The 23,333-nt window shown below is 43.8% G+C and overlaps 1 protein-coding gene across 4 annotated transcripts in view; it reads right to left on the bottom strand.

The window, feature by feature from the left end:
* The window catches only part of HHAT (hedgehog acyltransferase), a 308,869-nt gene extending 293,299 nt beyond the window's left edge, over positions 1–15,570 (bottom strand). The window contains exons 1-2 of one of the 4 annotated variants that reach the window (XM_072733345.1): positions 15,390–15,570; positions 1,678–1,811 (exon numbers count right to left, since the gene is read on the bottom strand). In XM_072733345.1, the coding sequence (XP_072589446.1) occupies positions 1,678–1,768 (91 nt within the window). In that variant the 5' untranslated portion in view covers positions 1,769–1,811; positions 15,390–15,570. Of the gene's footprint in view, positions 1–1,677; positions 1,812–3,646; positions 3,722–5,832; positions 5,934–15,389 lie in introns of those variants that run through there. The other 3 variants (XM_025982284.2, XM_025982283.2, XM_025982286.2) reach the window with 3 other exon arrangements.
* Between the last annotated feature and the right edge of the window lie 7,763 nt (positions 15,571–23,333).

Genomic DNA, 23,333 nt, shown 5'->3' on the forward strand with positions numbered 1-23,333 from the left:
AAGACTACTGACTAATTGCCAGTGTCCATTCTTTCCTCCTGTAAAACAGAACAGTTTAACTGGATAAATGGACTTCCAACCAAAGATTACATTTACTTACTCTCCTCACAGTGATGTGGCTACAGGACTAGGTTCTAGCAAATGGCATTTCAATGGATATAATGTAAGCAACTTTCAAGTCACACTCAGAAAAGGAGAGGGCCTGTTCTCCCCCCTCCCTTCCATCTTCCCTTCTGGGAGAAAAGTGAATATGACAGCTGGCACTGAGGCAGCCACCTGACATTATGAGGTGAAGCCTCATGATGAAGATGGCAGAGGGACATGGTAGGAGGAGCCAGACTCTCTGATGCTCTCTGGACACAACATGAGCCTTGTTGGAAGGCTCATGAATTATGTTGGAAGCTGTGTTTCTGCTGCCAAGCCTGTCTTCAAAGTAATATGCCATCTCATAGGGCTGTTCTAATGACTGAGTGAGACAAGGTACATGACGTATCTAATACGGTGCCTGACATAGAGCCAAGTTAGTTTCCCTACATGGGTCTTGGGAGCTCAGAGGCTCCAGCAAGGGAATGCAACCACTTGGCCGGCCTTGACAAAAGAACAGCCCTCATCTACTGTAGATGGTCTGTCTCTGCAACCAAGCCTATGGCTTTGAGTGGGACATATGTCGAATGCTGGGGATGCATAACCAAATCAATCCCAGTGATACATAAGGAGGTAGGTGTTCAGAGCAGAGCACTGTCAACTGTGCTTCCTGAAACCCACCTTGATCATTTTAAGTGATTTTTCAGCATATTCCCCTGATCTAAGCTCAACTCCTACCACTGTCCCCTCGCACTCTACATTCCAGTACCACCGAGTGGTTTATAGTCACCAGACCACGCTAAGCTTCCTCACACCCCAAAGGCTTGTCCACTTGCCTGCAAACTCATCTCTTTCCACAGATCCTCTGTGGTCTTCTCTATCTAGCTGGCTCCTGCTCTGCCTTACAACAAAGCCCAGTAATCATCATCATCTCTAGGAAACTGCCCCTGACTACAGAAGAGACCATCATGGTCCCTCCACATTTCTTTCTCCCATTCCTCCATAGCATGGGAAGTCTGAGTGGTGCATGGCCACCAAGCTAAAGATGATGATTCCCAGCCTCTCAGCTGTGTTCATAAGACCTGGTACTGGCCAACTATGAGTCAGCAGAAGTGACCAAGTTAACTCGCTGAGCTCCCCTTAAAGGACAGGAGGGTTCCCCTTCTCCTTCCTGGGGGCTGGAATGTGGATTTAGTGACGATTCTTCTTCAAGTATACAAAGCACTGAACACAGGAGAACAAAAAGACAAAAGGAGTCTGGGCCTCCAACACCATGAACTGCCTCCACATGTCTGAGAACAATGATGATGGAAGGGATATGTAAGAGGTTACTGCATATCACCTCCACAGCCTTCAACAGCCATTGAAGCAAAGCCTCCTCTTACAGAAAACCAGCCACAGGATCCCCCCCCCCCAAGATCCAGGATTAGGGTGGAAAATTGCACTGACTCAGGTCATGGACTCAAAGTGTCCCAGACAGGGGAAAGCAAAGCAGATTCCAAGTCATCCTAAGCCCATGAGACAATCTTCCTGAATCTTCTATCTCTGAGAGCTTCTTTTCGTGAAAGAAGATCAGGAAAATTGGGACCTTACCTCTGGAAGCTTTGTAAACTTCATAGAAAGAATAGAGGTGGAAGCCTAGTGAAGCGCACAGGTAAAAAGACAGTTCCCACCAGGGCAGCATTGTTCCTCGTGACAAAGGGTCCAAGCAGATACACGGAGAGTTTCTAGGAAGAGAAACAGAAATAAAAACATTAAGCCACAGACATGACAGCAGGGAACAGCATCTTATCCGTTCACTTGCTCTTTCAGGGACCCGGCACTATTTACAGTGATACGGATATAACCCCAGTATAATCTACTTCCTGCTGCCAGTGACCCTGTGCATCCTGCATCCAAAATGCACACATGCACACACACAGAGACACGCACATGCCCTGCCTTCCCGGGGATGGGCACGTCTTCCCTATGAGCTCCCACAGCGCCCCCATCTGCCTCCCATCAGAGTGTACACCAGACAGTCATGTGCTCATTGCCTGACATGCCTACCTCCCCCTGCGGAGGGGGGGGTGGGTGTGCTTTGGAGAACAGAGGCCATGATCTCTGAGTCCCCAGGACCCAACACAGGGTGTGGAATAGAGCGGGAAGGAACTAGTGCTCCATGAATAATAAATGGCTTCAAACCCTGAGTAGAAGTACAGATCATCTCCAAACATGTTTTTTTTTTTAAGATTTTATTTATTCATGAGAGAAGTGGGGGGGGAGGGCAGAGACACAGGCAGAGGGAGAAGCAGGCTCCCTGCAAGGAGCCTGATGTATGTGGGACTCCATCCCAGATCCCAAGATCATGCCCTGAGCCAAAGGCAGACACTTAACCGCTGAGCCACCCAGGCAGCCCTAGGTAAACTTCTTAAAGGAAAGTGAATAACGTGACCCCCAGCAGCAGTGGTGGACACTGCTAGTAGCCCACCCCACGATATTTGGTTTCCTTCATTACACAGAAATGGAATTACCTGAATGCATAGGATGCTAAGCTCAACTGGGCATTTGGCTGCAAGGCTGTGGTCATGCCCCTCCTGCTGGCCAGAGCCCGAACAGCCCACCTTGGGCCAAGGGGTGAGAGCCACGTGAGAAAACAAGATCCAGGAGCCTCAGTCCCTGACTCCACGTCCCACCTCACCCCCACAACTGCCCCCGAGCATTTATATCTGTGCTTTTACATGAAAGAGAAATGCACTTCCAGGCTGTTTAAGCTTCTCTTACTCTTGATCCCTGTCTTAGGGCAGCTATGTCTATATTCTAAGTATTACAGCAGGTGATAGGAGGTCCTAAAATTCTGCAAATTAGATGATCAGCTCCCATGTAACCAAGAGTTAGTTAAATGGCTCTCACTGTTTTACTTAAGCCTCTCAGATATGTCTCACTATGGATGCCAAACTAAAATAGGAGCAAATTTTTAAGCCCCAAGCAAGCGCTTCTCATACAGGACAGTAATGCCATAAATCAGAATTCACACATGATCTCACTTTATTTTCACCTAGTGAAGAAGGTGGGGCAAGAGAGAGGGGCATTTTACAGAGGACAAATGTGAAGCATAATAAGGTCACATGGTCTGAAATAACTGAGCCAGGGCTCAAATCCAGGTCTTGGGAACCACTGGGCCCCCATGCCTCTCCTCAGCCACAGCCAGCCCCATTAATGCCAGTCCACAAAGTTACTTGTCCCTAGAGCCTGGCTTAAAATCTACCATGCACAAACTCCTTTCTTCAGGCTAAGAGAGAGCAGAAAAAGATACAAACGTTGGCTTTCATAAAATAAGAGGTCAGAAGTCAGGGGTCCTCCAACCAGGGTGCCCACTGGTACTGACCTAAAAGTTGCTAAGGCAGTTTGGTCACAGGCAACAGGAGGGATCCAGAAGCAAGCACATATGCTTTCGAACCCAAACATTCTCAGCCCTCAACACCACCTTCTTAGGTCTTCCTGTGATTTTTCAGAACCACTTCTAGCTTTACACATTTCCTCCCATACTTTATTTTTAAATATCTGGCATCTCCTAGAATACCTTAGAATTTCTTTGTGGAACTTTGTGGGAATACGGTAGTCTTCTCTTTAGTGAAAAGTTCCCTTTAACCTCTGGGTTTTATGTGTCTCCTTTCAAAGGATGTACGTATTATATTGGATGGCCTCCTCACCTCATTAAGAATACGTGATTAGCAAAGGCTGAACCTCTAAAAAAATAAATAAAATAAAATAAACACTGCTGAAATGTGAACATAAAGAATCTTAGAGATTAAATGGAAGTTCTAGAAGGCCTGCTGTTTAAAAGCTTTTCAGGGACATTCTCTTCTAGGACAATTCCTCTGCATTAATGATTTAACTGTGGGAAAGCAGAAAATTCAGTATTAAAATGTTTCCCCTTTTGGTGCTCTCAGCTATATTGTGTATGTTTTGCAGACACCTACACAGATACATAGTAATGAGCAACAAAGCTGCAGGGCTATATCTTCACGTTTAAAATTTAAGGACTAGACCAAATAGCCTCCACTTGACAGGATGCTGGAAAATTCTACAAGCAGACCCTGGGGTGGGGGAGTCCCAGCTCTGGGACTTACTGGTCAAGAAACTTGAGTGGGCCACAACCACTTAGGCCTGTTTCCTCAGGGCTGTTGAATGAATTTAAATGTAAAATGTTCATCAAAGGCCTGACACAGAGTAAGTGCCCCCAAAATATTAGCTATAATCTGACCAGTTAGTGAATTTAATTCATCAGAAGCCTACCTCACCAGAGCTCTGGTTTTCTTCTCCATCTGATGAAGTTTCACTCACCCTCCAAGTGGCATGGCCATCCCACCTGCTAGGCTTCCATTCAGTCCAAGGGCATCCCCAGAGCTCTCACTCAGCTCTCACAGGTTGTCCACACCCCAGTCCAACCCCAGGCCACCCCGACAGCAAACAAACCGTCCTTGGGGGCCACCTGGACATCTTTCTACCCAGAGTCTCTTCTTCACCACGTCTTTGCTTATCCCCAAGGCAATTAAATGCATACTCCCACTTGTCTTGTTTCATCACTCACAATTCCAGGAATGCCACCTCAAAACACCACGACCCACAAACCCACATGTCCTTCTTACCACCTCTTTCTTCCCTACACCTGTCTTTTCAGCCCTTGCCTGCCTATCTCAAGAAGATGCCTCTCCCTAGTGTTTTCTTCGTATTCATTTCAGCTGTGCCCTCAGAAAGCCAGAGTAGATACGTTTTAAAGGATTTAATGACCCAACAGTATCAAAGAAAGAAAAGGCAGGTTGAATATTGGGGAATATAACGAGAACTTTAAATGTCCAAACCCGTGAAGGCTCCCAAACACTCCCAGAAAATTCTCACGTTCCTATTCCTCATTCTCTAAACAAGCATGCTCTTTAGGGATAGGCTAACATGATGAAATCATAGGAGGTCCTTGCTCAAATGTGTAAGTAAATGCTTCTTTTCTGTTGTTCATGCACAGATCCAGTCCTGCAACAGCATGATCAGCTTAGTGGGCATCAGTGAAACAGCCTAGAAATCACCATTTCTAAGCTACTTCTATGGGAAAAGCCAACCTACAGCAGCAGAGGCTGTGCTGAAGTACAGGCCTACCTGACACAGAAGAGGCTGCAGCATGGATATGTGAGAGCTAAGGGGGGGGCGGGGAGGTGCGGGGTGTGTGATGGGAGAGGGGGCGTCTGATAAGGACTTTGAAGAAGTACAAATGTAGACAGGGGAGGTGGAGGGAGAGCAGGAGCCACGTGGCAGAGGGCCATGAACACACCGTAGTACAGGTCTGGATTCCATTTGCCAAAGAAACCTCAGGCTTTGAGCCAGTAAACTATTCGAGCGAAGCTTCAGGAAGTCGCCCTCTGACAGTGTGGCAGTCTAGAGGCAGGGAGGGCAGTGATTCAAGACGAAGGAGAGAGAAAGCACTAGAACCAAGCAACACAAATAGAGAAAAATTAAGTCGCACCTGGCATGAAACTAGTCCAGGAGGCAGTAGGATGAAAAAAGAGGAAAACAAAGAACATACAACGGCAAGTCCAAAGCTGTAAGATCACAGTATCTTAAAGCTAAATATTATTGATGAGAGTAAGATATTTGAGGTAAATGAAGACAAAGTGATAGAAAGTACATTTACTACTAGGCTTTGGATGGAAATCATAGCCGGTTTCTCTGGGATCAAAGGGAAAGAAGTCAGACTGGAGTAACAAGGAACTTTACCTTTACCTACATATTGGGGTGTAAGGGCTCCTGAGGCGGGATGCCTGGGTGGCTCAGTGGTTGAGCGTCTTCCTCCAGCTCAGGTCATGATCCTGGGGTCCTGGGATCGAGTCCCCACATCAGGTTCCCTGTGGGAAGCCTGCTTCTCCCTCTGCCTGTGTCTCTGCCTCTCTCTGCGTGTCTCATGAATGAATGAATGAATGAATGAATGAATGAATGAATGAAGATTCCCCTGAGGCTGGGTATTTCAAAAAAGTACTTATCCGGGGATTATAGAACTCAAGAGGCCCACAGAATAAAATCTGAGCTGTAAAATGGCAAGAATTCCTCAGCTAACAGTTTTTTCTATACTGAAGTAACTTAGATTTGCATTTACTTTGTAATTTAACACTCCACCTGCTTTCAAAGATACCATCTCCTCTACTCCTCACCAGGAGGGCTAACTGCTAGCTCTTTTTCAGGAATCAGAATCCTGCTCAGAGAAAAGCAGTGATCTGCCCAAGTACAGGGAAGCCAGTGATGGAGCAAAAACCAGAACCCAACTTCCCAGCTCCCACTCTTTCACAGGCAGAAATCTTGTTCCTTAATCTTGGCAGAGAAGCACAGCTCAGTTTGCCAAAGCCAAAAATGTGCATAAACATAACTTCTGTAAGATGCTTTCCCCCGGCAATTTCCAATATCACTTCAAATGTATCTTTATTTTTGATGCATGCTACAAATGGATTCCAACACTTCCATTTTGAATGTTTTCTCCTCCTCAGTCTTAATATATCTAGCATTGAATGAGCTATAACCACATCCCACATGCACCAGAGGACTTTTAAAACGACTCTCAACGTTCAGTTAACAATCCTTAGGTACCAGCATCACCATTGTCACTTCTACCCATTAACTATTGCTCAGTGTCCTAAACTGAAATGTTCCTCCACTGAGTTTCCTTTTTTTTTTTCCACTGAGTTTCCTTATGCTGTAGTAACAGCTGTACCATAATAAGTGCTATTTGCGATCTATGCCAAGCAAGCATTTAACAAGTATTATCTCATTTAATCTTCATAACAACTTTTTAAGGTCGGTACTTTGGGTACCCTCATTTAACACAAGAGAAAACCAAAGCTCAGAAAGGTCAAGGAACTTGCCCCAGATCACACAGCTAGCCAGCAGCAGAGCTCAGCTTCACTCCAGAGCCTTCCCTCAGCCACCTCCCTACTCTTACAGAGTGCACCAGATTCATTTTTTTCAACGTCTATGATGAAATCAATCCATCAGGAAATCTAGAAGGTGATACGAGCTACATACAAGCAAAAGACAATTTCAAAGTTACGTGTAATGTAGATAATCCTTAGGAAGAAAAGAAAATTTGTAAATTAACGAGATGTAACCAAAATACACATGAACTCATACTTTCCTTAACAGAGCGACTGAAGAAGACAAATTTACTCAGATATAAGAAGTCAGCACTTACATAGGGATAAGTGTTGAGTAAAATTGAAATAATTCTAAATTTAGGAACAAATGAGCACTCTCGAAATCACAAAGTAATAAAAGTAAAAAAGCACATGTGCACTGAAATGACAATGGCTTTGAAGAGAATGAAAGAACAGGGCAATATTCTAGCACATTTGAAGAAACTAAGAGACTTGCTCTTTTTCTAGGGTCCAATCTGATTAAACTTATTTTGCAAAATATAAGTTACAAGACTCTCACCAGGAAACCCAAATCCAGACACACTGTGTTCTCTCATATCAGTTTTCTCCAAACCCTACTTAAGAGTCTTATCCTTTTACTCATATAATACTAACAAAAAACACTTCTCCAAACCCAGAAGGGCTTCAATAACACAGAGGGATGACTGGGTGGATTGGAGGAGGTCTGCTGGACTGGGGAGAATGTCTAATTACACAATATTTTAAAATACATATGCTACTTCCAAACATGCACCAAAATATCTGCACCACTGCTCAATAAACCATCCCAACACATGGTGACTTAAAACAGCAAAGATCCAATTTTCATCATGATTCTGGGCCACTCTCCTGATCTTACCTGCCATCACTTATGTGACTGAGCCACTGCACAGCTCAACAGGGACTGGAGGGGCTGGGATGACCTCACCCGTGTCTAGCATTAGGGGCCATCAGCTGGGTGCAGGGCTTCTCCTCCACACAGACACGCATGCTCAGGTAGGCCTGACCCTTCACAGCATGGTGGCCTTGGCAGCTCAAAAGAACAAAGGCAAGAGGACCAAGGTCTCTTATGGACCAGGCTCCAGAATTCACAGAACATTTCCTTGGTCAGGAGAGCAGTCCAGATTCAAGAGGGAGGAGAAGACTGAGTCTATCTTGTTACCAGAGCACAGCAATGGCACCTTCAAAGGGGGCAGGGATACGACCTACCACTCCTGGATGTTAGTGACTAATACATAAATTCTGGAGAGTTAGTGGGAAAACCACAGTTCACAAGGGAGCTTTAGTACATGAAATGTCACAAAGGTTGATATGTGTATATAAAATGAAAAAAAATTATGTTCCCCAGATCAGAATCTCAAAACCAATAGGGACCTTACTGTCATCTGATTTAATCTCTAGCCAATTTGGGAATTCCTTTTACAATAACCTACCTGACCATTTCCAGGAACATCAAGAGGCAGGGAAACAACTTCTAACCAGTTCTGGTTATTATCCTGTTGTTTCCTCAAACGGAATCAAAAAGTGGTCCCTCTGTTTTTAAAAAAAACTTTCTGCCATTAGTCCGACTGAACCTTCTGGAACTAAAGGCCTGGAGGCAGGATAACATGATTTAGAGAAGGCTGTGGAGTCATAATGCCTCAAGTTCAAATCTCAGCTTTGCTACATCCTAGCTTATGCCCTAAGACAAGTTGCATAACCTCTCTATGCCTCGATTTCCTTATGTATCAACAGGGATCACAGCAACCCAGGATTAGATGAACTTACTTGGGCATAGTAAGTTCTAAAATACTATTCCTTTAGTTTTTAATGCTATTGCCATTATACTAAAAAGGCTTAATTATTCTCTCCAATAATACTCCTTCAAATATTTAAAGATAATTAATGCCACACACTCCATCCTGAGCCCTCTTCCAGGACAAACACATCCATGATTGCTTCAACCATTTCTTCAGTGACCTGGTTCCTATGCCCTTTACCCTTCAGTCACTTGTCTCTTTATAGTATAGGTACCTAGACTTGCACCTAAGGTCTGAACCTTAGGTTCGACCTCAGGTTCAACCTGAATCTTGGCAGAGAATAGGCCAAGACCATCACTTCTATTTTTCCAGAAACTGTACTTTAAATAATGAAATCTTAGGTGCACTTCTTCGTTCAACAAGTATCAGTGAGCTCCTGAGAGCCAGGGTACTGTGTTATTTGTGAAGACAAAATATAAAATCGCATCGGGGAAAGCCCCCAAATAGGGCTCTCCCAGAAATGTCCAAGTGCTGGTCCCTAGAACCTATAAACACAGTACCTTACAGAGCACAGGGATTTTGCAGCTGTCATTAAGTTAATGATGGGGATGTTACCCCTGATTATCCACGTAGGCCCAACATAGTCATGAGGGTCCTTCTGGGAGGAAGGACTCTTCTCTGTCAGACACAGAGAAAACGGGATAATGGAAGCAGAGGTGAGCATGATATGCTCGGAAGATGAAGGAAGGGACCACAAGCCAAGGAATGGAGGCAGCAACAAAAGGCAACAACAAAAAAGTCTGCCCTAGAGCCCCCAGAAGGAATGCAGCCCTGCCTGTGCATTGTGGACTCCTGACCCCCAGAATCCCAAGATAATAAACTTGTGTTGTTTTAAACCATTAAGTTTGTAGTAATTTGTTATGGGAACAATAGAAAACTAACATACCACACCTGCCTGTGAGAGGAAAGTAACTAAAAGGATTTACTTTTTTTTTTTTTAATCAGAATATTTTTAATCCAACTGCATAAGCAAATTGCAAGAAAATTAAATCTAAAACAAAATTTTGTACTCAGTTCTCACCTTGTCCTTTTTTGGCTTCCACCTCACACTGATAACAGTCTTAATATCAGCTCTAAGTCTTTTTATATGAACTGCCATTAAGCCAGACCTCTGCTTTAACAAGGCTGCCAGAAAGGAGTCACTTTTTAAGTCCCTCATTCACAAAATCTACTGATTTGCTATTATACCGTCTCCCACAAAAATTTAAGCCTTTTTCATCACCAGAAATCATGCCATCTCTATCTTATATTCCCCAGATGAGGGGCAACTGAATGAACCAAATATTTTATAATACACTATTTTAAGTAAACTTTGTATTAAAATATATTTCAATTTTTTTTAATTAAAACTTTCAAAAAACAGATTCACTCCAATCATTGCCACTCCGATTAAAAATTAAATGCCTCAAAAGTCCCATGTGTCCTTTCCTGTAACTGTACTCAAGGGGATCTCTAGCCTGTTTTTTTGTTTTGTTTTGTTTTAAGATTTATTTATTCTTGAGAGACACAGAGAGAGAGAGAGAGAGAGGGAGAAGCAGGCTCCCTGCGGGGAGCTCAGTGCAGGTCTCCATCTCAGCTCTCCAGGGTCACGCCCTGAGCCAAAGATTGAGGCTCAACCACTGAGCCACCCAGGTGTCCCTCTAGCCTGATTTCTATCATCTTATTCAGTCGTTCCTGTTTTCAAATTCCATATAGGTGGAATCACATTGCACTTACTCTGCTGTATGTACCTTCTTTTTGTTCAGCTATAGAGGCTCATCCATGTTGTAAATGAGACAATAATCTGTTCATTCTCATTACTAAAGAGTATTCCACTGGGGGGATCCCTGGGTGGCTCAGCGGTTTAGCACCTGCCTTCAGCCCAGGGAATGATCCTGAAGTCCCAGGATCGAGTCCCATGTCAGGCTCCCTGCATGGGGCCTGCTTCTCCCTCTGCCTGTGTCTCTCATGAATAAATAAATAAAATCTTTTCTTTTTTTTAAGAGTACTCTGCTGTATAAACTATGCAGTTATCCATTCTACTACTGATGAACAGAGGAGTTGTTCTCAACTTGAATAAATGAGAATAAGGCCACTTTGAATAAGTGTTCCGTATATTCTTTTACACATCCTTCATTGCACAGGTGCCTCTACTGCTGTGTTGATCCAGGAATGGAGTAGCTGGGTCATAGGAGATACATATGTCCAGCTTTAGTAAATGATACACCAAACAACTCCCAGAGCAGCTGCACTAAATTTTATTTTTTTAAAGATTTTATTTATTTTATTCATGAGAGACACAGGCAGAGGGAGAAGCAGGCTTCATGCAGGAGCCCGACATGGGACTCAATCCCGGGTCTCCAGGATCACGCCCTTGGCCAGAGGCAGTGCTAAACCGCTGAACCACCCAGGCTGCCCATGCACTAAATTTTATACCCATCAGCAATGTATGAGAGTTGCAGCTTGTCCATAACCCAACCAGGACAGGTATCCCCCCTACTTTTTGAAAGTTCAGGTTATAAGACTTCACTTTGATGAAAGACCTACGTTAGTACCTGTTTCTGTTAGCTGAAAGAAATCTGGAGATTTTAACTTTTACAAAAAGAAAAAAAAAAAAAAGGCAAGAATCAAAATGGCACTCAGTGTTTTTGCAGCCAGCCCTTGGAGAGGCAGCACACACACCCTGAGCAGCTAGAGTGGCCCACGCTCCTTCCTGGGGAACTACACTGAATATCTCAGCATCATGGTCACTGGAGCTCTGAACTGTGTCTGTGAGCACCTGTACCGAATCTTCATGGATATGGTGCATCTCCAAGTGGGATGTATCCTAAGGTATCAGAAAAGCTTAAGAGGGATTACTTTTGGGGCCTGGGAATGCCCAAAAAATTTTCCATGTAAATCAATGGTAATTGCTTCTTTGCTTCACACCATTTCAGCTTATGAAAGATTTCACAGGAACGCTCTGCTTTTGGATAGTGGGGGAAGCCTGTATATACTTAGCACTGACAGTCTGATTTAGCCACTCTGGTGAGTATATAGCGATAGCCCATTCTAATTTTTCATTTGCATTTTCCAGTTACTAACAAGGTTAATCATCTTTTCGTGTGTTTAAGAATTTGGATATCCTCTTTTAGGAAGTGACTTGCCCATTTTTCTATTGGGCTGTCCTTTTTTTTTTTTTTTCTTAATGATTTGTAGAATTTGTTTCTACATTCTGGGTAGGAGTTCTGTATTGGGTATATGTATTACAAATTATCTTTACCCATGCTGTAGCTTGCCTTCCCACTCTCCTTATGGAGTCTTTAAACGGACAGAAGTTCTTAGCAATCTTTTTCCTGTATAATTAGTTGGTTTTTGTGTCCTGTTCAATAAACCTTTGACTGTCCGTAGATAATAAAGATATTTTACTTTGCTTTCTTCCAGAGGCTTTATTATTTCAGCTTTCATATTTGGGTGTGTGACATATCTTGATTAATATTTGTATATGGGACAAAGTAGATGATCAAGATTCATTTTGTCTACATGGAGATCCAAATGACCCAGCATCATTTACTGAAAAAGTCATAGTTTCTCCACTGCAGTGTGATGTCACTTTTATCACAAATCACACAAATGTGTGAGCCTGATTATGAATTCTCTATTCAGTTCCATGGTCTGTCTAGCATTGTGCCAATACCATATTAGCATATTATGTATTGATCTAGTCGTCTAAATTTGCTTTTTCTTACATTATCTAGAATTTCCAAACAAATTTTCAAACAGGCTTGCCAACTTCATTTTTTGAGAAGAAATCTGCTGGAACTGTGATTGGGATTGCACTAAATCTATAGACTTATTTGCAGGGCAAAGACATACCTTCCATTGTTTAAATCTTTAATGTCTCTCAATAATGTTTTAACTTGCAAAAAGTTTTTATCATGAGCAGTGTTGAATTGTCAAGTAACTTTTCTCCTTTATGTGTATGTGGTTAAATTACATTTGACTTTCTAATGTTAGCCAAAGTTTCCATTCCTAGAATAAGTCCAAATTGGTCATGGTTTAGTATCCTTTTTATAGACTGTTAGATTTGATTTACCAATATATCATTGTTAAGATTTTTGCGAGACTATGGCCTGTAATTTCTTTGTAATACCCTCATCAAGCTTTAGTAACAAGGTTATGCTGGCCTCATAAAAGCATCCAGGGAGTGTTCCTTCATTTTTTTTAAATGTTTGGACTATTTCCCTTATGAAGCCATGTGGGCTTAGAAATTTTGCTTTGGAAAGGATTTTAACTACAAATTAAATTTCTTTAATAGATACAGGACTACTCTGCTTTTCTAGTTCCTGTGTTTTAGTTAAGGGAAATTTTTTTTTTTTTTAGCGTCCGTTTTATCTGAATTTTCAAGCATATTACCAAAATTATTCATGATAACATCTTAAAATCTTTTAAATGTCTATGGGATGTATAGTGATAACACCTTTTTCTTCTCTGGCACTGGTAATATCACACACCAGTAAGGTTCATACCCACTCTCAAAAACAAAAACACCACCACCAAAAACCTCTCCTGTACTGTGTGACACACATCCACTATCCCAAGAATATTCTCCAGCAGAATTATCCATAGAAGCAGAGCAAGGAGAGTATATAAACAATCCAGCAATTCCCTCTCAACAGCTTTTATCACTAGAAATAAGTGAACCTGAGTAAAAGGAGACACTAACTGAAAGAGAAGGAAATCGGTATTTGTAACGCGCTAGAGTGGCCAGCGAGCACTCAGAAGAAAACCAACCACTAAGTAGGGTTTGCAACCTGGGATACCCACTCCTCCACCCCCAAGGCTTCTGTAGGTAAATTCAGGGGGCCATGAACTTATAAATTCTCTCATATATCTTTATTTCCATGAACATCTAAAACAAATGCAGAATTTCATCTATTATGAATGTGGACCACAAACCATACTAGTAGGAGTTCTGGCAACTTTGTCACCAATAAAAATCAGATACTTTCATTACACAATACAGCTGCTGCAAATATTGGGAAATACAGATAAACATGGGCATCTCGACTTTGAAATTATGAGAGTTATTTGGTACTGCACTGAATTTTGTCACTTAATGCATTACTAAAGAAAATACCCGTTACATATCTGGGGATTCGTTACACTATTCTGACAATTGTGTTTCACTATAATTTGTAACTATTAATTTTTGTAATACCTTCTAAAAATTGGCTTTCCCCGGACTCCAAAGAGGTCCATGGCGCGCGCGCACACACACACACACACACACACACACACACACACACACAAAGTAAAAAAACCTACAAGGAATCAAAGATTTCACCCAAGGGAAGGAATTCCAATGTAGAAAGGAGCACCTCTCCTTGGCCAGGCCCTGAGCTGCAAGCCGCAAACAGGGACATGAGTAAGGCCTAGGCTGGCTCTTTCCTGATGTTACCTGCAGAGTTCAAACCAACATCAAACATCCCTCAATGATGACCGCTCTCTCCAGAGACTCAGCCTTGACCCTAAGTTAGTCTACCTAACCTGCTCCCCAAGGAGGGAGCAAAATAAATGGTAGATACAGCCCAGGCTTTGATCCAGAAAAGCGTAAAACTCAGCCTTGAGATTTACTATTTGCGTCTTTGGCATCTGCTCTCTTTCTTCCCCCGTGAAAAGGAATAACACCACCTACCCTCCCCAGTGACTGGAAGGTCTAGAAACAATGGGTTCAAAGCAACAGGGTCAAGCACATGATCCTTGTTAATATTAGTTGAATCTTTCAGGTCAGAACTGACCTTGTTCTATACTAATCACACTTAGGGACTGTCAAAGAGAAAAAAAGGGAGAATTATAGGAGAGAAGGAGCAAGAACGGAATGGGGGGAGGGGGGGCTGTACTTATTTTTCAAATTCCAAGGTAAAAACCACCGCCTCCTCGGTGAAGCCTTCCCTCTGCTCTCCTGTCCCCAAAGCACTTAACGGCCCCTAAGTGCCCAGCTCTGAAAATACACGAAGGAGTGAGGACTACAACACGGAGAGGGACAGGAACTGCGAGTCTCCTGCCCGTGAAATGCAAAGCACCAAGGACGCCGACCTCCAGGAGGGCTGCTCTGACCCGAGAGCCGCGAGCCAAGGAAGCAGCAGGTTCCTAACACCACGGCCGCCCCCGCCCCCACCCCGTACCCGGCCCGCCCACGTGGGGGGACCTCCAGGGATGGGGGAGGGGGGCCTTCCGTGGAAAGACCCGGGCCACGCGGAGGCTGGACTGAGAAGGGGGAAACTGAGTCTGAAGGCTAGAAAGCAAACTCAGCCTCTGACTTTGGGGGTCACCGGGGCCGCAGCGCTGGGGACCAAGGCCGGGGAGGGGTCGCGGGCGGGAGGCCCTCCCCGGCGCCGGGAGCCCGCAGCCCGCAGCCCGCAGCCCGGAGCCCGGAGCCCGGAGCCCGCCCGGCGCGCACGGCCCCGCCGCCTTTGTCTCGGCCCCGCCCCCGGGCGCGCGCAGGAGCCGGGCCGGGCCGGGCCGGGAGCGGGAGCCGGAGCCGGAGCCGGAGCGGGAGCGGGGAGCGCCGGCGCCGGGGGGCGTCCTGCCCGCGGCGGCCCCGGCTACCAACCTCCGGGCGGTCCCGGGACGCGCGCCACGAGTCCCCAACAACCCGCTCAGCGCTTCCGAGTCCAGGCGGCGGCGGCGACCCGCTTCCCGGGAGGGGCCGCCCTGTTCCCGGGAGCGGCGGTTGCAGGACCGGCCCCCGCGCGCGTGCTCGGAGCGCGGCCCCGCCGCCGCGTCCGCGCGCCCCGGGCTCCAGGCGGCCCCGCTCGGACACGCGCGGCGCTCGGGGAGCCGGGGAGCCGGGGAGCCGGGGCGGCGGGGCCGTGGGGAGGGGGAGGGGAGGGGAGGGCCCCCGGCGGGGGCGTGGGGAGGGGGAGGAGAGGGGAGGGCCCCCGGCGGGGGCGTGGGGGGAGGGGAGGGGAGGGCCCCCGGCGGGGGCGTGGGGGAAGGGGAGGGGAGGGGCCCCGGCGGGGGTGTGGGGAGGGGAGGGGAGGGCCTCCGGCGGGTGCGTGGGGAGAGGGGAGGGGAGGGCCCTCGGCGGGGGCGTGGGGGGAGGGGAGGGCCCTCGGCGGGGGCGTGGGGGAAGGGGAGGGGAGGGCCCTCGGCGGGGGCGTGGGGGAGGGGCCCGGCGGGGGTGTGGGGAGGGGCCCCGGCGGAGGCGTGGGAAGGGGGAGGGGAGGGCCCCCGCGGGGGCCTCCTCGCTCGCTGGGCCGCGGGCCTCTCCGTCCGCGGCCGGGTGCAGGCCCGGGGCGCCCTCAGGTTCGGAGCGGAGGCCACCTGGAGCTCCAGGTGGGCTCGGACCGCAGCCCCGCGGTGCCCGCCGCGCCGCCGGTGAGAGGAGGCGGCTTGAGCCGCTGGCCTGCGAGCTTGGCCCCTGGGAGCCTCCCGCCCTCCTGGGGCAAGCGGAAATCAGCCTCCCTGCTTTCCTGGAGGATGAGCGTGAAGACCGAGTGGGACGAACGTCATCACCTGCAAAGCAATTTACGGAAATTGTCATCGCCGCCAGGTGTATACCGGCGCTTCAGAACGGGTTGTAAAAAGTGCAAGTGGCTTCTGCTGCGCGCTGTGGGTCGGAGGGCGCCCGGGTTGCCAGAGTTGCGCAGACCTGCCTCTTGTTAAAACCACAGGCATCTGGATCCCTCTTCAAAGGCCTCAGACTCCCCAGGGGAAGGGTGTCCCAGGTGGTTCTGTGATCAAGTAAATGTGGGTAACTGCCTTAGGCAGCAGGAAAACACAGAGGCTCTCACTTGGCCATCGCTGAAATTGCCCAGGAGATTATCTTTCCGATTGCAAGAGTCTCTGAGAAACCAGAGTAAAAACTCTGAGAACAGGACCTTCTCTTTCACCACCCCCACTCCCACCGCCTGGTACGGGATGGTGCTAGATAAGCAGGTGTTAAGAAACTAGCTCCAAGCAGAAGTCCCCGATGTGTCCAATAAAAATACAACATGCCCAATTAAAATTGAATTTCAGATGAATGACCAACACTGTTGTACTATCAGTATGGCCCATGCAATATTTAGGATATACTTCTGCTTTAAAAGGTATTCATTGTTTCTCTGAAATTCAAATTAATTGAGCATCCTGTATTTCATCTGAGAACCCTCAATCTTGCAGAGGGAGCAATAGAGGAATAGCTCAGGTAGTGGCAGACTCAGGGACAGGAATGAAAACCGGTCCTACCTTATTTCTAAATGACACTAGTGGACAATAATGTAGGTTCACTGTCATTTACACTTAACCCTTTTCTACACAACATATTCACCTGAAGACACAAGAGGCAGATAAAATGATAGGCAAATTAAGAACATCAATTTAAAAAAGGTAAAAAGAAATAAACTAGGAAAAGTATGCAGGCAGTGTGATACAAATCATTATTTTATATGGATTATATAAGAGAACATTAGAAACCAACTGCAGCTGAGCAAGACAGTGAATAAAGAATCCAATAAAAAGCAATTGGGAGGGGCGCCTGGATGGCTCAGGTCATGATGTCCCAGCCCTGGGACTGAGTGCCCCCATTGAGCTCCCTCCATAGGGGGAACCTGCTTCTCCCTCTGCCTCTCTCTGTCTCTCATGAATAAATAAATAAAATCTTAAAAAAAAAAAAAAACAGGATACACAATTAGGAAATTAATATATTTCAGAAAGCTTAAAGAAGCGCAAAGTAATATAAGAATACATGATTTTCATATACAAAATTGGCAAAAGTTAATAAGTGACATTAAAGGGGCGCCTGAGTGGCCGTCAATTAGGCATCTGACTCTTGATCATGATCTCAGGGTAGTGGTATCAGCCTGGCGTTGGGCTCTGTGCTCAGAGAGGAGTCTGCTTGATATACTTCCTCCTCCCTTCCCCTCCCCTTCTGCTCCTCCCCCTGCTTACCCAGGTGCTCTCTCTCTAAAATAAAATATTTTGTTTTAAGTGAACTAACTTTGTTTTTAAAAAATTAAATAAATGACATTAAAGACTGGCAAGGGTGCCGTGTGATAGCACTCACACACAACTTTTTAGGTAGGTAAGCAATTTAGCAATATCAAAACCCTTCAAATGTATCCAAACTCCTCAAACCTTTGAACTATGTTTATGACAATAAATCCAAAGGAAATTCATGTAGAAAATACTCTTTATGAACAAAGATTTTAATTTTTAATTTGTATCATTTTAACTTCTTTAATAACAGGGAAAACATACTCTAATGTACCAAAATATACTATAATAAAGGAGAAAATATCCTGCAAACTTCTGAATTTTCAAAAAAAAGAAGTAGAAATTAAAAATGTATATGCTCTTCAATCTACTAGATACACAGCCTTTTAAAATAATGGTTACTATTCATATGTAATATCACCAAACCATATCTTTTTTAAACCTGGGTGTAGAAAAATGACTGGAAAGGAAATAAAGCTAAATTTGGGTGGTGGGACTTGCTTTATTTTTAATGTTTCCACATTTTTATTAAACACAAATTAATTTCATAATAAAAAGTGTGTTAGCCCCAAAACACACACACAAAAAAAAATTTTTTCTTACCTTAAAATTAGTTTTATGGACTCTAGAATCTCACTTTTGCATAATCACATACTGAATGCTGAGACTTTCTAGATATTAAAATCTCCTTAAAACATCTTCCCTAAATATACCTTAACAAACGCTGCACGTTACCTGTTAAACTAGGGACTATCCTTAGCAAATCCTTAGTCTTATGCTGAATTTATCAACTTAGTCAATCACATAAGTATAGGCTACTGAAAGTGCCCTAAATATTTCTTAAAATTCAACAAATCGGATGAGGCCTTAGATTTTTCTCCCATTGGATTACATTCTGAAAGAGGACAAGCTTAATAGCATAGATCTTTCTCTCTTTTTTTGTAGTAAAATACACAAAATATAACATTTGCCATCTTAACCACTTTTTTAAAGATTTATTTTATTTGAGAGAGCGTGCACGCGCATGGGGCAGGGGGTGGGTGTGGCAGAGAGTGAAGGAGAATCTCAAGCAGACTGCCCCCCCACCCCAGCAGACTCCCCGCCGAGATCGAGCCTGATCTCACAACCCTGAGACTGCAACCTGAGTGGAAACCAAGAATCTTAACCTACCAAGCCACCCAGGCACCCCCCCCACCCCAATCTTAACTATTTTTAAAGGTACAGTTCAGGAGCATTAAGTTCATTCACAGTGTCATGCAACTCCAGACTCTTCATCTTACAATGCTGAAACTCTGCACCCATTAAATAATAACCCTACTCAGCCCCTGGCAACTACCAGTCTACTTTCTCCAAGAATTTGACTTCTCTAGGTACCTCATACACATGGAATCATACAACGTTTGTCCTTTCGTGAATGGCTTACTCCACTTTGCCCTTGAGGTTTAGCCTTGTCATAGCCTATGTCAGAATTTCCTCCCCCTTTAGGTTGAATAATACTCCACTGTATGGATATACCACATTTTTTATCCATTCATCATCTGTCGATGGACACTCGGGCTCTTTCTACCTTATGAATAATGCTTCTATGAACATGAGTATACAAATATCTCTTTTGGGGGACTCTACTTCCAATTCTTTTGGATAAATACCCAGAAGCAGAATTGCTGGATCATATCGTGATTCTATTTTTAATCTTTTGATGAATCATCATACTGTTTTCCATAGCAGGGGCACCCTTTTACGGTTCCCACCACAGTGCACAAAGATTCCAATTTCTCCACATCCTCACCAATGCTGTTATTTTGGGTTTTGTTTGTTTTTTGACAGCAGCCATCCTAGTAGGTGTGAGGTAACGTCTCATTGTAGTTTTGATTTGCATTTCTCTAATAATGAGTGATGTTGATGATCTTTTTCTTGTGCTTATTGACCATTTACATATCTTCTTTGGAAAAATGTCTCTCCAAGTCCTTTGCTCACTTTTTAATCAAATTGTTTGTCTTTTTGTTGTTGAGCTATAGTTCTTTATATATTTGGGATATTAACCCCTTATCAGATATATAATTTACAAATATTTTCTCCTTTTCTGTGGGTTGCCCCTTCACTCTGTTGATTATGTCCTTTGATGCAAAGAAGTTTTTAATTTTGATGAAGTCCAATTTGTGTATTTTTTCCCTTCGTTTGTCCGTGCTTTTGGTGTCATAGCTAAGAAATCTTTGCCAAATCTAGTGTCATGAAGCTTTTCTCCTATGTTTTCTCCTAAGAGTTTTATAGTTTTAGTCCTTCCGTTGAGGTTGTAGATCCATTTTAAGTTAATCTTTGTATATGGCATAAGTAAGGGTCCAACTTTATTCCTTTACATATGAATACCCAGTTTTCTCAACACCATTTGTTGAAAAGCCTAGACACCTTTTAAAGGCCAGAGTTTAGAGTGGGGAGTGTTTTCTGGGGCTAAACACCAGGGGAAAATTTGAGGTTATTCAGAAGAAATGAGAAAAGAGGGGAAGATTTTTTCCCCTCTCTTTAATGCTTTACACAAAGGCAGAAATGTCTGGCTTTCAATGTCTGTGCCTGTCTTAGAGCAGAAGTATAGGGATTCTGGGACTTCCTGACTTGAACCTGGAGCAGCCAGCCCTGGGACCAGAAAGCCAGAGCTGCCTTCCTTCGGAAGGTTTCTGTGAAGCCAGGGAGAATCCTCCCTGGAGTTGAGAGGCAAACCAAGGCTAAAGAAAATTGACCAAAATTACTGATAATTGAGGTTTTAAAAAGGAAACTAACTTGTGCCTTGATGTTATATTTCTTGAAAAACAAATATATCAAAGTTAGTATATAAATGTGGGTAAGTAATGTCAGTCACTCTTTATGCCATTATTTTAATCCCAAATTATTAATCGGGTACCTGCACTGGGCATGTTTTCTCTCTGGTCCTGGAGGCCTGAATGTCTCAGCAGGTCTTCCTGTCCAGACACGCGACACGCAGCCCTGAGCACCTGGTAGCCACTCTCCCCACTGCAGGACTCCTGCTTAGAGAGGATTAAGCAGGCCACATCTTCTTTGTAAATTCAATGATGATTTAGCCATAGAAATAATATCCATTGAACAGAGGCACCAATAATTGTCAAGACTTAATTGATAAAGGCTTAAAGACAAAGGACAGAATTTCTAATTATGAAGTTTCAGGCACAGGCAATAATATGGAGCTATTCAGAAGCATTGAGGGCCTTCCCAACCCTCACCACTGGGCACAGACTCTCATCTGTTCCACCTAGGAAGATGTTGGCGCTGGTTGAGAGTGATCCTCAGTAGTCAACACTGAACTAGCATTTATTTGTCCAACATCTACTTTACACACAGCACAAAACTAAATAATAGGGGAGTTTTTATTTTTTTCAATGAGAAAAAAAAAAAAACTGGTCTTGCAGGAAGTTGCAGCCTGGCTGGGCATTCACCAAGTATATACAAAATAACTAGCAAATAATATGCACATTTGAAAGAAAATGGTTCAAACTACCCATGTATGTTTAAGAATGCAGTCATATAAAAAAAAAAAAATGCAGTCATATCAGTAGCCTAAATCATGCAGAGCACAATTCAATATCATCTGCTCCAAGAAGGCTTCCCTGACCACCCTGGCAAAGTTAACCCCTGCCCAGATACTTTCCATTCCATTGCATTATTCTTTTATATTTTCCTATAACACTACCATTCCATGAACTTTTGTTTTTTAAATAGATTTGTTGTCTAAGTCAGCATTACTCAGACTACTTGCAAGACATAATATACTAGTAGATTGTAAAATAAAGCTAACGGGTCACATCAGACTTAATTTTTTTAAGCGAAACATAACAGAGTGGAGAATAGAGGATAGAATATGATACAATAGAATAAAAAATAGGAGAGAACACCAGGGATTTTTACTAAGATTTGTGAACTTTGTCACAAATACTGTATCCAATTGCTCTGAACAGAATTTTTTTTTAAATGAGTTTTTTTTTTAACTTTTTTATTTATTTATGATAGTCACACACAGAGAGAGAGAGGCAGAGACATAGGCAGAGGGAGAAGCAGGCTCCATGCACCGGGAGCCAGACGTGGGATTTGATCCCAGGTCTCCAGGATCGCGCCCTGGGCCAAAGGCAGGCGCCAAACCGCTGTACCACCCAGGGATCCCTCTGAACAGAATTAAGAGAGATAATGGAAGACTATGACAAATACCAACTGACTAATATGATAAAATTCTATCTTCTAACAAACTCTCATTTGATTTTCTAATATATGATGTGAAGTTGACTATCACCATTATAGGATAATTAACAGAGTTTATATTTTATAGTAACACCAATCAGAACTCATTGTAAGGCATTTTTTTCTGAAAAGACATTATCAAGTAAGATATGTTTCAGGTTTGCGTCAAATGTATATTTCATGAAATTAGTATGAATTGTCCTTTCATGGGATTTCTTATTTTTAGAAAAGGGTAATGAAGTGGGAATTAGAGGGATGCCCAAGTTCAACTCCAAATATGTAGAACTAGGGGATGCCTGGGTGGCTCAGTGGTTGAGTGTCTGCCTTCAGCTCAGGGCATGATCCTGGAGTCTTGGGATCGAGTCCCACATCAGGCTTCCTGCATGGAGCCTGCTTTTCTCTCTGCCTGTGTCTCTGTCTCTCTCTGTCTCTCATGAATAAATAAATAAAATCTTTAAAAAAAAAAAACAAATATATAGAACTGTAAATAGTGACAATGTTGAGAAAATAGTAAGCTTCAACTTCATTGGAGGAGCATGCTAGAAAGAAAGAAGGGATGCAGGACTTTATAAGGCAGAACATTTAAAATGTTTTTTCAGGGGCACCTGAGTGGCTCAGTCAGTTAAGGGTCTGACTCTTGATCCCAGCTCAAGTCTTAATCTCAGAGTCATGAGTTCAAGCCCCACATTGGGCTCCATGCTGGGTGTAGCACCTACGTAAAAAAACAAGATGTTCTTTTATTGTGTAAAATCCAACAAACCTCATTATATTATTTTGTAATGACACCTTCAAAATTAGTAGGACACTGAGAAACATAGCCTGCTGGGCTTGTCAACAAGACCCTCAAACATTTTTGGACAAAAAAAAAAAAAATCACTGCTATAGTGGTTCTATAGACTGCTAATGAGATTTTGTTGCATATGGTTCAGCAAAAGAGAGAATGACTCATACAGATGTTGAAAAATTAGTCCTCTAATATGAGTAGATATTATACATCTGATTTTTAATCCTAAACTGGCTAGTACAATTTGCAACTCTTTGGTACAGTAATATTTCTAGTTAAATTTGTGCTACTGCAGAAACTACTAAAGCCATGCTTCCCATGTGGTTAAAATCCAGTATAGAACTTGTGAGCCAGCCCTGAAAGAGTCTAGGTCCTGTGAGTCATTCAACTTTTCTAGTTTCTGCAAGATGACAAGGGGTGTGTGTATGTGTATGTGTTTAAATTTAACCTCACACGCGCTGGATCAGATATATTTACAAAGCTGGAAAAAAATGCCTCATTGGTCAATATCTATTAAACTGGAAAATTAATAAAGGAATCATGAGTGACAGA

The sequence above is a fragment of the Vulpes vulpes genome, chromosome 13 (assembly GCF_048418805.1).
Source record: "Vulpes vulpes isolate BD-2025 chromosome 13, VulVul3, whole genome shotgun sequence".
Lineage (NCBI taxonomy): Eukaryota > Metazoa > Chordata > Mammalia > Carnivora > Canidae > Vulpes > Vulpes vulpes.